The 22,034-nt window shown below is 44.5% G+C and overlaps 1 protein-coding gene across 3 annotated transcripts in view; it reads right to left on the bottom strand.

Moving 5' to 3' along the window:
- Positions 1 to 18,371, bottom strand: part of memo1 (mediator of cell motility 1) — an 88,798-nt gene extending 70,427 nt beyond the window's left edge. The window contains exon 1 of one of the 3 annotated variants that reach the window (XM_060916839.1): positions 17,939 to 18,371. In XM_060916839.1, coding sequence (XP_060772822.1) covers positions 17,939 to 17,999 — 61 coding nt within the window. In that variant the 5' untranslated portion in view covers positions 18,000 to 18,371. Of the gene's footprint in view, positions 1 to 4,313; positions 5,297 to 17,938 lie in introns of those variants that run through there. The other 2 variants (XM_060916840.1, XM_060916838.1) reach the window with 2 other exon arrangements.
- Positions 18,372 to 22,034: the final 3,663 nt, after the last annotated feature.

The following is a 22,034-nucleotide window of genomic DNA, read 5'->3' as shown; positions in this document are numbered from 1 at the left end:
ACAATAAATTACAACTGTCTGCGAAAAGCTATCTGTGAAAGCCTTGTCGCACGAGCATGCAGAGGCCTTAACACAAAGCTTACAGGCCTTATATTTAAAAGCACTATGGAAGTAGTGGATTCTGAATTGTCAAAAAAAAAATTGTCCTCTCCGAGAACCCTGCTTAAAGCTACACTTGGGTGGTGTTTACATTAGACCGTATCCGTCTCGTTTTCGTCGCGGATGCACTGTCCGTTCACATTAAAACGCCAGGAAACGACTCCACAGGCGGAACAACTTGAATCCGCCAGGGCCCACGTATTCAATCCATTACGTATCTGATCCGGTGCTGTGTAAACATTGAGGAACGAGGATACGCTGTGCTGAGCTCTAGCTGGCGTCGTCATTGGACAACGTCACTGTGACATCCACCTTCCTGATTCGCTAGCGTTGGTCATGCCACGTTGGTCATGTGACGCGACTGCTGAAAAACGGCGCGGACTTTCACTTCCTGCTATTTGTCCCGAATCACTGCTCGTGCGCTTCACTCGCGCGCTCCGTGAGCTGCGTAGGGCCGGAGTGCGCACCCTCCAGAGGGCACTCGCTGTTCAGGGCGGAGTGATTTGGAGCGCAGGATGCCTGCGGAGCCAAGCGTATCCGTGTATTGGCGTTGCTGTGTGCACGCGAATCGTTTTAAAAACATCAATCTGATGATCCGCTGATACGGTCTAATGTAAACACCACCTTAATCTTGTTATAATACAAACTATTACACATGCCTATGTTCATATGTGTATTAATTTCCAAAAGTGCAGATTTTATAGGGTTTTTTTTTTAAATTTGAATTTTGGACTCCTGTGACACAAACTTTGTACCCTGATTGTAAAACAACCCGTACTGGAAGCTAATTTAACTTGATAAAAATATAAAGATCTAATCAGTTACTGCTATGCACTTCTGGTTAGGTGCAATCTGCATTTCGTCGCCTTGTACTTGTGACATGCGCAATGACAAAGTTGAATCTAATAAGATGGACAAAATATACTGTGCCTTGTGTAATTTATCTATCAATTGCTCCTTTTGATTAGAGCGATTTTACTTCATCTACGAAAAGGAAATTGAATTAGCATAAAATAGTACTACTTGCTTAGCTACATTTTTATTGCATGCTTTTAAACTGTGTTTGTACTCTTTTGTCAAAGATCTTTATTGTTTGAAATGTAAAGGTTTGTTGGGTTAATATAAAAACAATAACCAAAAGTAGTATATTTTATGAACATGTATACATATCCTTGCATTCTAGATTTGTACATCATCCAACATGGCGGCAGGTACTTGCGTCACACTGCTGTCACGTGGTTGCACATGAAGAATGGGAGCTCATCAGTGTATTCTTACTTGTCAGTAATGTACCCAACGCCTGATTTAGACTATAATTTATGCCGACTTCAAAAACAATGATTACCTTCATTGCTGACATGATCTCAAGCCCAGAGACTCGGATTGTTTTGCAGGTCAAGGGGCCCACAGGGCCCCTCCTGGGGAAAAAAAAAAAAAAAAACAGGGGCCCATTTCTACAATGGGGGGCCCAGTGATTATCCTTCAGTTGAAGCGAACCTAGTGAGCGAAGCGAGCCCAATGAACAGCTGGGGCAGCCCAGGGGCTGTTTTTTTCTTCTCAATTCTGTTTTTTTTTTTGGTATTAAAAGCCATATGAAGCAATGTAGATGACAAATCAATGCTTCAACCAAATATATTGAGATATTGTTTAATCAGTGGCAATATTTTGGAATTCAACCACAGGCCACTATATATCACATCTATATCTCCTCCTTGTAAATTATAGCACAAGAACGGGTTTGTTTTTTACATGCTGTGATGGTCTAATTCTGCTTGTCTCTAATCATCTCTACTTCTAATTTCATGAATTTATTTTATTAACTTTTCAGTTTGGTGTAGGTCTATAGTAGTAGTAGTCATCGTCACCAGTGGTAGTGGTAGTAGTACCGGTAGTAGTGGTTGCTGTTGTAGTAGCTGATGCTGCAGTAGTTGTTGTTGTAAATCTAGTATGACTAATTACCTTGGGTATCGGGGTATCAGTTTTTTCAGGTGAATGTACTCTCTTTCTACCAAAGAATGACAAAAGAGATGTATTTTTCTCTCTTATCCATGTTTTCTTGTCTCTTTCGAATATTCGTACATAGACCCTAAGACGACACCTAGCGAAAGACTTGGATCAGGTTTTACTCGCTTGGGACGCCACAAATGGGGCGACGTAAATACACGAACGGGTCTGACGTATATTCAATATAGCTGCGGTCAAAAATTCATCCGATGCTGAAATCTGTTGAATATCCAGATAATTATGTTGGAAGTTGCATATTTGTGCAAGATTTTCGATATTGAGACCATGAAGTCAAGTAATACGCCACGAAACGTTCCAAATAGGGTATAAAATGCTCGCGTCCATATTTGCCCCCGCCCCTCTCGACAATGCATTCATTATTCGAAATAGTGCGTCTTAGACGCGGGCGCGCCAACAATCTGAGTCTCTGCAAGCCTGTGCAATACCCTTGCACACTAACATGAAAGAGATGCTAATAGCAAGTAATCAGACTTTTACACTATTATTAAATGATCCGATAGCACTCAACTCACATGAAGTAAAAAACATACAAGTATCAAAGGAAACACACAGAACCATGGCCTCACTTTCGTTTATAAAATGCCTTGAGACCTCAAGAATGGCATAGGAATAGTTTTAAGCATTAACAAGAAATCTAATAGTCATTTAACGATTAAAGTGATTCATATAGGTAGCGGTCTGAGTGAACGGCCTTGACGTCTGTAACGTCACAGCAGGAAGTCTATCGGTCTCATCACCATTTCCGCTATACTAAAAAACACAGCTGACTGCAACTCCGATCCTCCATTTTGAGCCAATTTATCGCCATGCCATGTAGATGTGTTGCTGCACCTGCCAGCAACATGACAGAAGGTGGATTTACGTTGCATTCATGGCCCACGAATGTTCAAACTGCAAAGCTTTGGACGCGTTTTGCAAGAAGTTCACAGGCACATTGGGCGCCTACGAAGTGGTCTCTCCTCTGCACATTTTACTGAAGGCTCGTACGAAACCTCTGATCTGTTGAGGAGCGTTGGCTATAAGCCCATATTGAAAGCGGGTGCGGTATCAATTAAATAAAACAAGTATTTTTTTTTTTTAAAAGGAAAAGTGAGTTTAGTTGCACCGTTCCTCCCAAAGCGTGAGCCGAGGGTTGTTGGTAAAACCCGGGACGAAACAGGAAGGGACATATCGCTCGGGCAGTGACCTCCCCGCAGTTGTTGCTAAAACCGGTAACATCCCGTTCCGTCCCGGGTTTTAGTAATTGCCTGAGCTGAGCAGTAATGGCGGAGTAGTCAATATGGAGAATGAGTGGAGCAGCCGTCTGACTTTCTCCACTGGATATTGCTGCTATCTCGCCCTTACGTGGAAAAAGTGAATGAACTGAGAACTGAACGAACAACTGAAAGTCAGATTGTTTCAAAGCAATCGACCACAAGATCGGCCTTCAAGAAGCGAGAACACAGACGGGTAAGCTCCGACTCTCATTTGGATTAAAAAAAAAAAAAACGTTGTTTACCTGCATTTAGATTAATACATGTAACTTGTGTGCTTAAAGGTCATAGGCAACGGTTTTAAATTTTATGCACATTTGAAACTTTATACGTGTTAAAAAATCCTCTGTAATTTTCTTCTGGTCCCAAGAAGTATTGTTAATAAGTCATAATTAAAGTAAGTTAGCGCGGATTGTGGCGAATTTCTGTTCAGCGATTTTCATGACCACTCGGCGTGCAACGTCATTTAAGACAAACAAACTGCTCGAGTTGAGTTCACTTCCGTTTACTTACGGTACACTGCCGTTCAGCTTGAGTGCAAACGTGCGTTCAAGAATTTCCAAAGAAAAACCCCATGCCTTATTGTTGCGCAGTGAACTGTAACAACAGGACCGGCTCAGGAAGAAGTTTTTACCTTTTACCAAGAGAGGAGAAGAGGCAAAGAGAGTGGGTTGGCTTTTTCCGAAAAAGGAGAAGAGGCAGAGAGTGCGCATCGTGCGCGTGAAACACAAATCAAGCAGTCAAAGAAGAAACGGAGCAGCAACGCTCAAGCAAAAAAGAAGATTGGAGGTAAACATTTTTACTTTTGCTTGCAGTTGACAAGTCAAGAATCCTGAGGGATCCTGTAAAATCATCCACTAGGGAGGGCGGGTTAATTATTCTTCAAAAGGGCTCTTGTTTAGTATTATGACAAAAGTAGGAATTTATCATAATTACCAGGATAAATCGTTTGGGCGCGAGTCTTGTTGAGGTCCGGGTTCACCGCGATCAGAGCCGGCCGAGTCGCTGTCCGATTCCGAGGCCGCACGGTCAAGCCAGTGAGCCACATTCACCGATTGCTTCACAACGGCCATAGGTTCATACATCTATGGTTTCACCTCTCGATATTCAATTTGGAGAGTTCCTACTTCAAAATCCCTATCAGACATTTTACACAACCTCTCACGACTAAAGTCCGTACACGTGTGCTCGGTTCGCAAGTAAACACAGAACTGCTCCCAGTCTGTTTGGCTTAAATGACGTCACGACGACGGTCCCCTGGCGGTGAAAGTGCACATAAGTGACATGTCAACAAACCTTCAGAAATTGAGCAAAACAGAATATTTTAACCGTTTTATTCAATTTTAGGGTGCAAATTAGACACTAGGAAGATTGAATTCGCTTTTTGGGTCGTTCTTCTAGACAAAGTTGATATTCTACGTTTCACCTCCGACCTTTGCCTATGACCTTTAAAACCGGTTACCGCTGTGATGTCACGCACTCAGGGCTGGCTGGCTCAGCTCGAATCCCAACTTTGCGGTCAATTTTAACTCTCAAAAATAGCTTCTTTTGGCTGCTCCCGATTAGGGCTCGCCACAGCTGATCTTTTGTCTCCATTGCTCCCTGTCTTCCGCATCCTTCTCTACTACTTTCATGTCCTCCTTCACCACATCCATGTATCTCCTCTTTGGCCTTCCTCGTTTTCGTGTGCCTGGCAGCTCCATCCTCAACATGCTCTGCATCTCTTCTCAGGATGTGCCCAGACCATCTCAGTCTCATCTCTCTTAGTTTAATTCCCAAGCTCTCCACATGTGCCGTCCCTCTGATGTGCTCGTTCCTTATCCTGTCCAACCTCCCATCGCAAACCTTAACATCCTCAACTCCACCACCTCCAACTTTGCCTCCTGTCTCTTCGTTAAGGGTACGGTCTCCAATCCGTACATCACAGCTGGTCTCACTACTGTCTTTTATATATATATATATATATATATATATATATATATATATATATATATATATATATATATCTCTTTCTTACCTTTCACTTTTGCTGGGACTTTCCTATCACAAATGACTCCCGAAATCCTTCTCCAAACCTTCGGAAATTGGGCAAAACTATATTTTAACCGTTTTATTCAATTTTAGCGTGCAAATTAGACACTAGGAAGAGTGAATTCGCTTTTTGGATCGTTCTTCTAGACTATAAAGTTGACATTCTACGTTTCACCGCCGACCCTTGCCTATGACCTTTAAAACCGGTTACCGCTGTGACGTCATGCACTCAGGGATGGCTGGCTCAGCTCGAATCCCAACTTTGTGGTCGATTTTAACTCTCAAAAACATATACATTTTTATTCCCATTTATGCAGCATACAAGAGAGTCAAGGATGGAGATGCTATCCACTCAGAAATGTATTTAAAAATAAAGGCTCTGCGTATCTGCTGACAATGCTGAAGACATTAGGTTAGATAGAACTTTAGGGATCCCTTTAGGAGGGCTCCCTCAGGGAAATTAAAATTACAGTGACGTCAGAAGGGCCCAGGTTTTGCTTGCCAGGAGCATGTAGATGAAGACCAGGCAGTCAGATTAAGTTCTGATTCGCCACTGCCAGTTTCAAAATCCGCTGACTAATAAGATGCCAAATTTGAAACAGCACAGCCAGTCCAGAATCCAAATCAGCTGTTAGATAAACGATATCTTGCCCGTGTTTACACATCGACAGTTTATACGTTTGTCCATTAACTACAATACCGTCTAATATACAGTCATGGCCGAAAGTGTTGGCGCCCCAGATTTTTTTTCCAGAAAATGAAGCATATCTCCCAGAAAATTATTGCATTTACACGTTTTGTTATATACATGTTTATTTCCTTTGTGTGCATTGGATTAAAACAAAAAGAAAAAAAAAAAAGCAAAGTTGATGTAATTTAATGCAAAACTCAAAAAAAATGGGTCAGACAAAATTGTTGGCACCCTCAACTTAATATTTGGTTGCACACCCTTTGGAAAAAATAACTGAAATCAATCGCTTCCTATAACCATCAACAAGCTTCTTACACCTCTCAACTGGAATTTTGGACCACTCTTCTTTTGCAACTTGCTCCAGTTCTCTCATATTTGAAGGGTGCCTTATCCCAACAGCAACTTTAAGATCTCTCTACAGGTGTTCAATGGGATTCAGATCAGGACTCATTGCTGGCCACTTTAGAACCCTCCAGAGCTTTCTTTCCATCCATTTCTGGGTACTTTTTGAGGTATGTTTGGGGTCATTGTCCTGCTGGAAGACCCATGACCTAGGACGCAAACCCAGCTTTCTGACACTGGGCCCTATGCTGCAACCCAAAATCCCTTGATAATCTTCAGATTTCATGATACCTTGCACACAGTCAAGGCATCCAGTGCCAGAGGCAGCAAAACAACCCCAAAACATCTTTGAACCTCCACCATATTTGACTGTAGGTATTGTGTTCTTTTCTTTGTAGGCCTCATTCCATTTTCAGTAAACGGTAGAATGATGTGTTTTGCCAAAAAGCTCCATCTTGGTCTCATCTGTCCACAAGACGTTTTCCCAGAAGGATTTTGGCTTCTTCACGTACATTTTGGCAAACTGCAGTCTAGCTTTTTTTATGTCTCTGTGTCAGCAGTGGGGTCCTCCTTGGTCTTCTGCCATAGCGTTTCGTTTCATTCAAATGTCGACGGACAGTTCGCGCCGACACTGACGCACCCGGAGTCTGCAGGAGAACTTGATTGGGGCTGCTTATCCACCATTCGGACAATCCTGCGTTGCAACCTTGCATCAATTTTTCTCTTTCGTCCTCGTCCAGGGAGATTAGCTTCAGTGACATGGGTTTGGAACTTCTTGATGTTGCGCACCATGGACAAAGGAACACAGATCTCTTGAGATGGCCTTGTAACCTTGAGACTGTTGATATTTCTCCACAATTCTGGTTCTCAAGTCCTCAGACAGCTCTCTTCTCCTCTTTCTGTCCTCCATGTTTAGTGTAGCACGCACAATGCAAAGACTGAGTCAACTTCTCTCCTTTTTATCTGGTTTCAGGGGTGATTTTTCAGGTGAGTTTAAACGAGCATCAAATGCCCCTTTTCCACCAAAGCAGTTCCAGGGCTGGTTCAGGGCCAGTGCGTAATTTGGAACTGGGTTTTCTGTTTCCACTGACAAAGAACTGGCTCTGGGGCCAGAAAAAACAGTTCCAGGCTAGCACCAACTCTCTGCTGGGCCAGAGGAAAGAACCGCTTATGAGCAATTCCAGCGTTATGGACGTGACACTTGAACTCAAAATGGCAACAAATGACCCAGTGCATGTTTTATTGTCTCCCAGTATTTAAACAGGTGTTGCATATTTCAAGGCTGTACCATACTGGAGAAGTGATAGAACAAGAACAATTCCCATAGTACATCTAGGGCATGCCAGAAAATGCCAATAAAAGATGCGTTATGGATGTGACAGAAAAAGTATCACTTTTCTTGGGTGACTGTACATTATTATCAAACTCTGTGAAATTGTAAACCTAATGTCGAAATGGAGATATCCGTTTGATAGAGGGGTCCAAGGTGAATATTAAAAAATCTTTGTTTAAAATATTTTGTATTTCATGCAGAGTTTCGGAAGGAAAAGTCAGCGTTATGGATGTGACGAAATTCCGTTATGGATGTGACGCGTCTGAAATAGACATGGCATATGTTTAGAAAATCAGCAATTTAACGACCATAACCCTTTGAAAAACTCTCTAAATATCAGCTAAAACTATCAAAGTTCTTAAATAATATTTAGGATGGCTATTGTTTTGCTGTTTTGCGGATTTTAGCATACATTTCTGTGGCTTGTGGCAATAATATAGAATTGTACATGATCAAAGTTGATTTTAGCTTGGGTTTTACATTATAAGAAAGAAAGACTGACAGTGACATATTAGGTTGGTTACAAATTGGTTCAACTTATTCACATCTGTAAAATACAGGCCTAGGTGATATCTCTGGGAGTGGTTTTGATGTATTACATGTTGCTTTATTTTTGCATGGTGAGGTTGACATTTACATGGAATTGCCCTTATGTCAGCTTGGGGGGGGGGCGCGGAGCTGGTAAGACCAACAACAAGACCGCGAAAGATCGCCATTTTTAAGCGACGAAATGCAGCAGCTGTACAAACGCGAAGTCATCCATTATTATTATTGTTGTTGTTGCTGCTTCTTCCGTGCTGTTTTTGTTTTGATATTCGCGCCAAGGTTTATGCAAACGTAGCGACGTAATGACGTGGCTTCCCTTAGCACCGCGAGCTATGGAAAAGCAAACTGGTTCTCAGCTGGCTGGCAAGTTGAACGAGTTGTGAACCAGCACCAGCACCGAACCAGCCCTGGAACTGATTTGGTGGAAAAGGGGTAACAGGCTTGAAACTAAATTTACCCACAATTTTGAAAAGGTGCCAATAATTTTGTCCAGCCCATTTTTGAAGTTGTGTGAAATTATTTTTTCTCTGGTTTTTTTTTTGTATTGTTTCAATACACACAAAGAAAATAAACGTGTTTTAAAAAAAAAAAAAAACATGAGTAATTGCAATCATTTTCTGGGAGAAATACTTCATTTTCTGGAAAAAAAAAATCTGGGGTGCCAGATATATGTATAGACCCCTTGCACTGACGTCACCCGAAACTGGAAATAAACAAACCCTGCGCCATATTGGAAGATCAACAAACTCGTGATTAGGGGGAAATAACGGCAGCGGTATGTGAACCCACGAGAATAAAGTGGAGTGGCTTTATTTATGATTTATTGGCCCAACAGTAGACTTGAAAGAAACCTGTGTGAGACTTGGCAAAAAACTGTGGATATAACGGATAAGTCTGTGCATGATCTGTGGACATGGCAGATCATTTCAAAACCCTGAAGCCTGCTAAAAGGAAGCAATATATTGCGAAACTGACTCTGATTGATGGTTTTGTCCCTTGGCTGCGTTTATTACAGCCAGCCACTGACACATTTAGTGTGTCTAATGACTAGAGTGTTTTCGTTAGAATTTCATGCACTTGGTTCATCAAACAACCTACAATGGTAAACTTTTGTGCTGTGTTAGGGTGTTCTAACAAAGCTGATGGGAAAGGTGAAAAGAAGTCTTTCTACAGAATTGAGGTTTTTCAACCACGTGACCAAGTCACGTGACGCAGCCATTTTGGACGGCACGCTTAAGTCCTTCAGTGCAAGGCGGTATGAGATGGTGGAGACCTTTACACATTTTAACAAGAAAGTAAGCTGTGATTCGTGTTAAATTGGATCTGTCTTTTATCACAAACACTGTACCCAGCCTTGGTATGGAGCCCTGTTTATTTATTTCTGTGTCCCGTTTCTTTCTAGCCTTTGTTATTGCGTTTTATGTCTGATGTCTGCTACATGCAACCCTAGACAAATTAACACTGCCTTGTTTCACTGCTCAGATGGGTTAACAAACACTGACCCATTTACTTTTTGATATATTTTATCAAAATTGCGTTAACTGATAAACTAACCTGAAATGAAACGATCACTGCAAAGTCTGGAGTACTCTGTTGGCTCCCAATCCTGTCTCTTCACAGCTGCAATCCATTTGGCCCTCTTGTCTGGGTCAGTAGGAAACCGGTAGTGATGTGTCGGTCGCGAACGACGGGAGCCGGCTCTTTGAAGTGAACGACGGGAGCCGGCTCTTCGGCGGGAGCCGAGTTGGGGAGCCGAATTAGTTTTTTGTCCTTAGGTGCCTCAGAGAGAGAGACTTTCACAAAAAAAGTTGCTGTCCGATTGCGTCTTTGTGTTGTCTATTACCATTCAAAGGAAAAAAAGTAGCATGGTGTACGCCTCCCCTCCTAGAACTGCCACCTTATTGTGGTGGAGGGGTTTGTGTGCTTGAATGATCCTAGGAGCTATGTTGTCGGGGGCATTATGCCCCTGTCAGGGTTTCCCAAGGCAGACAGGTCCTAGGTGACAGGCCAGACCAAGAACAGTTCACCAAAAACCCATGTGGAGAAAAAAAAAAAAGGACCGTGACGTCGCCCGGTATGACGCAGCCAGGGCCCCACCCTGGAGCCAGGCCCGGGGTTGGGGCTCGTATGCGAGCGCTTGATGGCCGGGCCTTTGCCCATGGGGCCCGGCCGGGCTCAGCCCGAAGAGGTGACGTGGGCCCGACCTCCTGGGGGTTCACCACCCACAGAGGTAGCAGTAGGGGATTGGTGCAGTGTGGATTGGGTGGCAGTCGAAGGCAGGGGCCTCGACGACCTGATCCCCGGACACAGCGGCTGGCTGTTGGGACATGGAATGTCACTTCACTGGGGGGGGGGGGGGGGGGGGGGGGCCTGAGCTTGCGCGGGAGGTTGAGAGGTACCGGCTAGAGATAGTCGGGCTCACCTACACGCACAGCTTGGGCTCTGGAACCCAGCTCTTCAAGAAGGGCTGGACTCTCCACTTCTCTGGAGTCACCTGTGGTGAGTGGCGGCGGGCTGGTGTGGGCTTGCTTATAGCTCCCCAGCTCAGCCGCCATGTGTTGGAGTTTACCCCAGTGAACGAGAGGGTCGCCTCTCTGCGCCTTCGGATTGGGGAGAGGGCTCTTGCTGTTGTTTGTGTCTACGGGCCAAATAGCAGTATAGAGTATCCGGCCTTCTTGGAGTCCCTGGGAGAGGTACTGAGGGGTGCTCAGACTGGGGACTCCATTGTGCTACTGGGGGACTTCAATGCTCACGTGGGCAACGCCAGTGACACCTGGAGGGGCGTGGTTGGGAGGAACGGCCTCCCCGATCTGAACCCGAGTGGTGTTTTGTTATTGGACTTCTGTACTAGTCACGGTTTGTCCATAACGAACACCATGTTCGAGCATAGGGGTGTCCATAAGTGCACGTGGCACCAGGACACCTTAGGTCGGAGGTCGATGATCGACTTTGTAGTCGTTTCATCTGATCTCCGCCCCTATGTCTTGGACACTCGGGTGAAGAGAGGGGCTGAGCTGTCAACTGATCACCACCTGGTGGTGAGTTGGATCCGCTGGCGGAGGAGGAAGCTGGACAGACCTGGCAGGCCCAAACGTATGGTGAGGGTCTGCTGGGAATGTCTGGCCGAGCACTCTGTTGGGGAGGTCTTTAACTCCCACCTCCGGGAGAGCTTCTCCCAGCTTCCGAGGGAGGCGGGGGACATTGAGTCTGAGTGGACCATGTTCTCTACCTCCATTGTGGATGCAGCTGTTCGGAGCTGTGGCCGCAAGGTCTCCGGTGCCTGTCGTGGCGGCAATCCCCGAACCCAGTGGTGGACACCGGAAGTAAGGGATGCCGTCAAGCTGAAGGAGTCCTATTGGGCCATGCTGACCTCCGGGACTCCTGAGGCAGCTGACGGGTATCGGCAGGCCAGGCGTGCTGCAGCTCGGGCAGTTGCGGAGGCAAAAACTCGGAACCGGGAGGAGTTCGGGGAGGCCATGGAGAAGGACTGTCGGTCGGCCTCAAAGAAATTCTGGCAAACCATCCGGCGCCTCAGGAGGGGGAAGCAGTACTCTGCCAACACTGTTTACAGTGCGGGTGGGGAGCTGTTGACCTCGACTGGGGACATTGTCGGGCGGTGGAAGGAATACTTTGAGGATCTCCTCAATCCCACCGTCACGTCTTCCACTGAGGAGACTGAGGCTGATGACTCAGAGGTGGACTCATCCATTACCCAAGCCGAAGTCACTGAGGTGGTCTGCAAGCTCCTCGGTGGCAAGGCACCGGGGGTGGATGAGATCCACCCTGAGTATCTCAAGTCTCTGGATGTTGTGGGGCTGTCTTGGTTGACAAGCCTCTGCAACATCGCGTGGCGGTCGGGGACAGTGCCTCTGGAGTGGCAGACTGGGGTGGTGGTCCCTCTTTTTAAGAAAGGGGACTGGAGAGTGTGCTCCAATTATAGGGGAATCACACTTCTCAGCCTCCCCGGGAAGGTTTACTCCAGGGTACTGGAGAGGAGAATTCGACCAATAGTCGAACCTCGGATCCAGGAGGAACAATGCGGTTTTCGTCCTGGTCGCGGAACACTGGACCAGCTCTATACTCTTCATAGGGTGCTCGAGGGTTCATGGGAGTTTGCCCAACCAGTCCACATGTGCTTTGTGGATCTGGAGAAGGCATTCGACCGTGTCCCCTGTGGTATTCTGTGGGGGGTGCTTCGGGAGTATGGGGTTCGGGGCTCTTTGCTAAGGGCTGTCCGGTCCCTGTACGAACGGAGCAGGAGTCTGGTTCGCATTGCCGGCAGTAAGTCAGACCTGTTCCCAGTGCATATTGGACTCCGGCAGGGCTGTCCTTTGTCACCAGTTCTGTTCATAATTTTGATGAACAGAATTTCCAGAGGTGGAAAAACTGGATTAACAAAGTAAAAGTCCTGCTTAGGTTTTCCTTCTGCCTATGCTCTCAACACAGGTGATTTCACCAATTAGCTCATCAACCTGGCTTAGGGGATGTGGTAATTAGGATCAGCTGGTTCACTGAATTGGCTGGAGCAAAAATGTGGCAGGGTTTTTACTTTCTGCACCCGGGTTTTTCCACCTCTGAGAATTTCTAGGTGCAGCCAGGGGCCGGAAGGAATCCTGTTTGGGAACCACAGGATTTCATCTCTGCTTTTTGCGGATGATGTTGTCCTGGTGGCTTCTTCAAACCAGGACCTTCAGCATGCACTGGGGCGGTTTGCAGTCAAGTGTGAAGCGGCTGGGATGAGAATCAGCACCTCCAAGTCCGAGGCCATGGTTCTCGACCAGAAAAGGGTGGCTTGCCCTCTCCAGGTTGGTGGAGAAGTCCTGCCTCAAGTGGAGGAGTTTAAGTATCTCGGGATCTTGTTCACGAGTGAGGGAAGGATGGAGCGCGAGATCGACAGGCGGATCGGTGCAGCCTCTGCAGTGATGCGGTCGCTTTACCAGTCCTTCGTGGTGAAGAAGGAGCTGAGCCAAAAGATCTACGTTCCGACTCTCACCTATGGTCATGAGCTTTGGGTAATGACTCAAAGAACAAGATCGCGAATACAAGCGACTGAAATGAGTTTCCTTCGCAGGGTGGCTGGGCGCTCACTTAGAGATAGGGTGAGAAGCACAGTCACTCGAGAGGAGCTCGGAGTAGAGCCGCTGCTCCTCCACATCAAGAGGAATCAGCTGAGGTGGCTCGGGCATCTTTTTCGGATGCCTCCTGGACGCCTCCCTGGGGAGGTGTTCCAGGCATGTCCCCCCGGGAAGAGGCCCCGGGGAAGACAAGGACACGCTGGAGGGACTATGTCTCTCGGCTGGCCTGGGAACGCCTCGGTGTTCTTCCCGAGGAGCTGGCCGAGGTGTCTGGGGAAAGAAAAGTTTGGGCTTCCATGCTTAGACTGCTGCCTCCGCGACCCGGTCCCGGATAAGCAGAAGACGACGAGACGAGACGTACGCCTACTTTTTTTTGGTTGGGGGGCTTGATGTCACTCACAACTGCGAAAATACAAAAATTGGCGTAATGCTTAAAGCTGTGGAGCGCAGGGGAGAAGAGTCTGTGAGGCACCTGAGGAGGGGAAAATCAGCTGTGTATTTTATATTGGTAATATAACAGTTTTGCATTATGTTTGTGAGAAAATAATTTATTAATTGGTAAGTAAGTTTTATTTCTATAGCTAGAACATTGTTACACTGCTATACTTTACAAAGCTTTAAAATGGCTACAAAAACTAAAAAATAAAACGGAAAACATCCTATTGATAAAATATAAATAATAATGTAATTAATTAACTAGTTAATTGCAGCAATTAAATCAAAAATAAAATCTCAGGAGCCGTTTGGGAGCCGAAAGAGCCGGCTCCTTATAGTAAGAAGAGCCAAAAGAGCCGGCTCCCGAAAAAGAGCCGAAATTCCCATCACTAGAAACCGGTAAAAGGAGCGTCCTGCACGCTGTCCCTGTCTGTTGTGGCAGCCCACAGCACAACAAGCAAACACCATGGTTATTTATAGAGTGCTTACTGACAAATTAATCTATTCTAGGTGTCTGTAACACGTTTTTTTCAAGCTGGTTCTCCCTCTGTCTGCAGCGTTAGTATGTAGCTTGACGTTCAAAATGGCGGACACCGGGGCGTCACGTGACCCTGTGCCGTCAGGTGAAATACCTCAATACCAGCTGTGATTGAGACACAAGGGGAGCAAACCAAGGAGCTTTCTGCCAGGAGACAGAGAGAGTATTTAGCTGCTTTAGGGCCTCTGCATGCTCTTGCGACAAGGCTTTCGCAGATAGCTTTTCGCAGACAGTTGTAATTTATCATTGAGCGGGGAGTAATAGGCGTGCGCGATGTTATTCACCGCCACAATGCAAGGGGGCGCAAAGTCGCGAAATCGCTAGGAGTAGTTGGTGGGTATGGTTAGTGGAGTGTTTATCCTCCGGTTACTTATAATGACTACAACTGGAGTCGTATAGATGTACGTACTTCCTCACTTCCTCGATCAACCGCTCTTCGTGCTGCTCCATCTTCACTCGTGTTTTTAAAAATGGCAGTAGTGAAAACAAAACAAACCGGGAAAGTAGGGAAGCGGAAGTGTGTGTACAGCGGATGTAGAGTGGACCAATCAGAGCCCTCTTGTCTGCGACGCTGTCTGCGAGGCTTCTGTGGTGGTCACAATTTTTGAGAGGTGCGCGCAGAGCGTCTGCGAAGGTGGGGGGGCTACGCAGACGCTGTCTGCGAGGACTGGGTTGTCAGCATAAATTGGCCTTTATGCAGAGCTGATCTGAATACTTCAAATCTACAACAGTACAGAATATGTTCAGACCATTTTGTTACTGGTAAGTCACTAGGCGAGAGTGTTGTAGAACATTTTTTTTCAATGTTTACTGAATAAAAACATCCTTAATTTTATCACATTTATGTTATGTATTTCATTTCTTTCTTTTGTTTTAATTTTCCTCCCTCCATCCCTCTTTGGATTTTAAATATAGTTTTTCCCCCATGTCCAAATAATTCAAAGATATATAAATAAAAACAGATAAGTAGTAAAAAACTCTCGCTCGTAGTTTGTTTTATATCGTGAGTATGTACTTGAGGTCTTCCAATATGGCGCCCTAACAAAATCTCACGGTACGGTGACATCACGCGATAGCCCTCTACAGACCCCTTTCACTGACGTCACCCGAAACCGGAAGTAAACAAACCCTGCGCCATATTGGAAGACCAACAAACTCGTGATTAGGGGGAAATAACGGCAGCGCACGGTATTTGAACCCACGAGGCACTTGGATCATCAAAAACCTACAATGGTAAACTTTTGTGCTGTGTTAGGGTGTTCTAACAAAGCTGATGGGAAAGGTGAAGTCTTTCTACAGAATACCAGCTGTGATTGAGACACAAGGGGAGCAAACCAAGGAGCTTTCCGCCAGGAGACAGAGAGAGGATTTAGCTACTTTATGCAGAGCAGATCTGAATACTTCAAGTCTACAGCAGTACAGAATATGTTCAGACCATTTTGTTACTGGTAAGTCACTAGGCTAGAGTGTTGTAGAACATTTTTTTAAAATGTTTACTGAATAAAAACATCCTTAATTTTATCACACGTTATATATTTCATTTCTTTCTTTTGTTTTAATTTTCCTCCCTCCATCCCTCTTTGGATTTTAAATATAGTTTTTCCCCCCATGTACAAATAACTCAAAGATATATAAATAAAGAGAGATAAGTAGTAAATTAAAAATAAATTATGAAATAAAAAAATCCATAACAGCATGAATACAGATTGCAATAGTGGTCAAGTGCTATGATTTTTTTAACATGATAGTGGAGAATTTCATTTAATCTGCACTGATTATTATACAAAATATAAATGAACAAATTCTGAACAGCTCTTTCATAGAATGGAACAACTGTTAATGTAGTAAAGAAAACACTATGTTAATAAAAGAAAATTTGCTGCTACATTTCAGGTGTAGTTTGTTTTATGTATGTATGTACTTGCATAGATGTGTACTTGGTCTTCCAATACGGCGCCCTAACAAAATCTCGCGGTACGGTGACGTCACGCGATAGCCCTCTATAGAGGGCTACCGCATGATGTCACCGCGCCGCGAGATTTTGTTAGGCGCCATATTGGAAGACCAAGCACATGCACTCACAATATAAAACAAAGTACGAGCGAGAGTAAAGTGACACGATGGATGATAATTCGGGTTGTGTGAGTACATGACCAGCTGCAGAAAGGGCACGGTATGTGGAGAAACTGGCTGTGATTGATGGGTTTGACCCATATGATAAGACTCGCAGCAAGGGAGAATGGAAATATAAGGAGGACCTGACACCAATTCTGCCATCTGTTTGCTACCCAGACATTGTAAACTATTTGTTGTTTACACCCAGTGCCTACACTGCTGATGACTTGAAAGCCTACAGGCTTACAATTATGTTGCTTGGTTTGTGATATTACAGCTGTTATTAAGAATAACCTACACATAGTTATGGCCAAGGTAATCTTGTTGATATCTTTTAATAATATATCTTTTCAGTTGAAAAATTAATACTTTGTTACTATTAAGGTATCCATAATTTAGGTTAATTTATCCAAATTATACATATGTATTTATGATATATGCCTACACAACAACTATGCTTGATTTATATAATAGGAGGGAGAGCAAGCCCCAAACCATCCTAAATTATTATTATTATTATTATTATTATTAAATTGTAGAAGTCTGGGAGGCTTGCTCCTCATACAGTTATCAACTTGGGGCCAATTTAGCATGTTTTAAATCTGAATTTCTTGCGTTTGCTTACCTCAAAGTGTCCGCAGATCATGCACAGACTTATCCATTATATCCACAGTTTTTTGCCAAGTCTCACAGGTTTCTTTCAAGTCTACTGTTGGGCCAATAAATCATAAAACAGCTCAGATTTGTTTGTTTAAGTCGTTTGCCACTCCACTTTATTCTCGTGGGTTCACATACCGCTGCCGTTATTTCCCCCTAATCACGAGTTTGTTGGTCTTCCAATATGGCGCAGGGTCTGTTTACTTCCGGTTTCGGGTGACGTCAGTGAAAGGGGTCTATACAGGTTTATCGTTTTCACATGCTTGAAACTACACAAGTGTTTTCTTTAGTAGAATAGCTAGCTAGTTAGCGAGAACAAACAGCTACCCGTGTTGAGCGTTCTGGAAAACAACTAAAAAGATGCTCAAAACTTTTTTTTTTGTTTAATCGGACACTGCTTTACAAACTAAATTCACTTGTAACGTAATACATTAAACCTGTTACTCAAACCGTCAACACATTTCAGCTGACTGATTAGCCAAATACACTCCGAGCTAGCCAGCGCCTTTGTCCCTAAACTCACTCAGCAATTCATTGCTGTAACTAAGGTGAATATTCGTGAAGCAAAACTCACTCCATATGACCTGATCAGCTGGCACCAGGCCCTGAAAGTTCGTGTTAATAATACTTGCCAAAACAACAACGACGAGCACTCGAATGAAAGCCAAGGAAGGCCTTGTTATGTAGACTGAGGGATTTAAAAATTCACAGCTGATCACACAGCCCCCACCCGCTCAACGAGTGCAAGCTAATGTTAGCTAGCTTGCAGGACACAGGCCCCCTTTCCCCTGGCTCTACCTGAGGCGGTGTACCAGCTGCCGGCGTGGCTCGCTTCTCTGCACACCATTCGGTTCGACATCTTGGTACTCGAGCCGCCTATCTTGGTCAGATAAGGGAAAAAAAAAGCAAAAAAGCTCTGATTGGTCAATGAAGAGGAAACTCAAAAACACTTGGGGAACAATAGTCAAATCGCTAGCTAGCAACAGAATGAACAAAGTAGTTTGGGCAAAGCCGCACACCCGCGCGACGGATGTCAACAAATACTTTTAACCTATACGTGAGAAAGAAAATCGGAAGATCATATCAAAAACTGAAATAAATGCCACTTGATAAAACTGACGGCTTTGTGAAAACAAAGCGCAGCGTATTTCTTCCACTCGTAAGCAAGTTAGTGCGGTTTCCGAAAGGGTTGCTTTGCCAACACTCTGCTGAGGGTCTGTCAGGAAGACTGCAAATCTTATTGGCTCATGAAGTTAAAGACATACTGACTTCTGATTGGTCGACGAAGGCAAAAGGGTGTGTCAAAGTATCTTTGAATACCCGATTTGCACTTTCGTGCGACCGTGAAGGGCAAAAAATTTTTTGCAACTTCTTTCTTTTTTTAAACTAAGAAGGCCTATCAGAAAGTGGTAAATGTGTACATTTATTACACTGATTAAAATTAAAGTTATTTTAATTAACGCATTCGTTTGTCTTGTCACATTTTATATTGAATGCCAGCCAGCCAGTTGGGACGATACATTTACTTAGCCAGCAAGGATCTGTACATAAAAATCTCAAGAGCTCATAGCTTAGAGAGACGAGCGAAGCCATCTAGCCGCCATCTTACCACTCACATCGCGTGTATTTCATCTATGATAGACACAGATAACCATTCACAGTCAATTTAGAGTCACCAGTTAACCTAACCTGCATGTCTTTGGACTGTGGGGGAAACCCACATGGACACGGGGAGAACATGCAAACTCCGCACAGAAAGGCCCTCGCCGGCCATGGCCATGGGGCTCGAACCCAGAACCCTCTTGTTGTGAGGCGACAGTGCTAACCACGACACCACCGTGCCGCCCTGCAGGGGAACTTTGCGCATAAAAAGAGCCCTGAAATCACATATAGGAAATTGGTATAAAAGTATTACATCATTAGTATGCAATTATTATATCCATAATAGGTGCTATTTGGGCAGCATGGTGGTGTAGTGGTTAGTGTTGTCGCCTCACAGCAAGAAGGTCCGGGTTCGAGCCCCGTGGCCGGCGAGGGCCTTTCTGTGCGGAGTTTGCATGTTCTGCCCGTGTCCGCGTGGGTTTCCTCCAGGTGCTCCGGTTTCCCCCACAGTCCAAAGACATGCAGGTTAGGTTAACTGGTGACTCTAAATTGACCGTGAGTGTGAATGGTTGTCTATGTGTCAGCCCTGTGATGACCTGGCGACTTGTCCAGGGTGTACCCTGCCTTTCGCCCATAGTCAGCTGGGATAGGCTCCAGCTTGCCTGCGACCCTGTAGAACAGGATAAAGCGGCTAGAGATAATGAGATGAGGTGTTATTTGTGGCACACAACCTTTTTACTCAGGTCAAAAGCATGGTTCATACATTAGATACCCATCTCATCATCTCTAGCCGCTTTATCCTGTTCTACAGGGTCGCAGGCAAGCTGGAGCCTATCCCAGCTGACTACGGGCGAAAGGCGGGGTACACCCTGGACAAGTTGCCAGGTCATCACAGGGCTGACACATAGACACAGACAACCATTCACACTCACATTCACACCTACGGTCAATTTAGAGTCACCAGTTAACCTAACCTGCATGTCTTTGGACTGTGGGGGAAACCGGAGCACCCAGAAGAAACCCTCACAGACATGGGGAGAACATGCAAACTCCACACAGAAAGGCCCTCACCGGCCGCTGGGCTCGAACCCAGGACTTTCTTGCTGTGAGGCGACAGTGCTAACCACTATACCACCGTGCCGCCCTACATTAGATACCCATTTGACCCTAAAAGGACCTAAACTACTGAGTGGGATCAGTTCGAACCTCAGAGGTGGTGTGCTGCTCAGTCTATTCAACTGACATAACTTTTTGCTTTTAGGAGTTTATTACTCTATAGATTCTTTATCTAAAAGTATGTTTGTTTCAAGATTGATGAAAAAAGGGTTTAATAAGGTGACTGATTTTCTGTTGGAGTCCCATAAATCTGTGAGATTTGTTGCAAAAATATTTCAGCAAGTTAGTCACTTCTTTGTGTGTCTATCTTTGCCTATCTGTATGTTTGCATGTTTGTCTCAGATGTCTGACATAATTAAGAATATAACTCTTTCTTACAAATTGTAGATAACTAATGAACCTGTTAGTTATAGAGTTACTGAAATGCCTGATGCTTATCTGTCCATGCACTGTCAATACACAACCACAACAGATTCCTCATCCTTGCACCTATCCTGTAAATATGCTTTGTGCTAATATGCTAATGCTTAATAACAATGTGTCCACATACCAACTCTTCAATAAAAAGCTGGGATAAGTGATTCCTTATTTGAATAAAATATTTTAAAATACAAAATTTGAAACCTGCACATGTCAAATATAATATTTCAAATTAGAAGTATCATTCATTTTTTACTTATTCATTAATATGGAATATCAAATGATGAAGAGTTCATTGCATCATAAACATGTGGACACATTTGAAGGTAGCTTAATATGCATGCTCTTAGAAAATGCTCATTCTGCTTTATTTCTGGTCATGATATGTGTTACGGGCGGCACAGTGGTGTAGTGGTTAGCGCTGTCGCCTCACAGCAAGAAGGTCCGGGTTCGAGCCCCGTGGCCGGTGAGGGCCTTTCTGTGTGGAGTTTGTATGTTCTCCCCGTGTCCGCGTGGGTTTCCTCCGGGTGCTCCGGTTTCCCCCACAGTCCAAATACATGCAGGTTAGGTTAACTGGTGACTCTAAATTGACCGTAGGTGTGAATGGTTGTCTATGTGTCAGCCCTGTGATGACCTGGCAACTTGTCCAGGGTGTACCCCGCCTTTCACCCGTAGTCAGCTGGGATAGGCTCCAGCTTGCCTGCGACCCTGTAGAACAGGATAAAGCGGCTAGAGATAATGAGATGAGATGAGAATATGTGTTACCAATAACTACTTTTATCTTCGTGTTTTGTGTTTGAATCCTTAGGAAAAGTGTTACTTCTTGATGTAGTTTGGACATTTAAAAAAAAACTGCTAGCAGCTTCATAATAAATGTATCACAGAAATTTCTGAAATGAGAGATTGTGAGCTGAGTTCTGGAATGTAGATAAGACACAGACAACCATTCACACTCACTTTTAGAGTCACCAGTTAACCTAACCTGCATGTCTTTGGACTGTGGGGGAAACCGGAGCACCTGGAGGAAACCCACGCGGACAACATGCAAACTCCGCACAGAAAGGCCCTCGCCAGCCTCGGGGCTCGAACCCGGGACCTTCTTGCTGTGAGGCGACAGCGCTAACCACTACACCACCGTGCCACCCTGGTAAATAATATATTTATTTTTTTCTTTACCAAATTCTAACAGAAAATGAGAGTGCCCGAAAGAGAAACCATATTTAGAACAAACCTGCTACAAGCTCGTTTTCTGCTTTCTCCTGAAATGTTTTCTTTTATTTCGTCTTCATCAGGGGAGTAAAACTCGCTTTCGCTGTGAACACTGTCGTTATCGCTATCCATGCTGTAAAATTAATGCTATTATACTGAGAAATGCGAAAATAAATGTTGACAAAAAATTGCTATTATGTTTGTTGTTGTTGTGAATGAGCGAGCCGCCAAAGAATCAGAGAGCAGACCCGGCTCTCTGATTCGGCATCTCATCCACCACTCTGTCGAAGATAATCAACCATTGTGTTCCAGTCCTTGCTACTCATCTTCGATTTCTCATCCATTGGCCCTTAACTGAGAAAATTGAATGCAATCTCCCCAAAAGCTTCAAGAAGAAATACAAGAACTGTCAGGTGATCATTGACTGCAGTGAAATCTTCACTGAAAGGCTAACAGTAGTGACATTTCTTGCTTACCACTAAGTGCACATGCACTGAAAAAGCCAAATGTAAACAATAACAGCGATTCGTCATATATTCTTTTCGAT

The sequence above is a fragment of the Neoarius graeffei genome, chromosome 3, assembly GCF_027579695.1.
Source record: "Neoarius graeffei isolate fNeoGra1 chromosome 3, fNeoGra1.pri, whole genome shotgun sequence".
Lineage (NCBI taxonomy): Eukaryota > Metazoa > Chordata > Actinopteri > Siluriformes > Ariidae > Neoarius > Neoarius graeffei.
The sequence above is the reverse complement of the archived record's forward strand: the minus strand, read 5'-3'. Positions and strand labels throughout refer to the sequence as shown.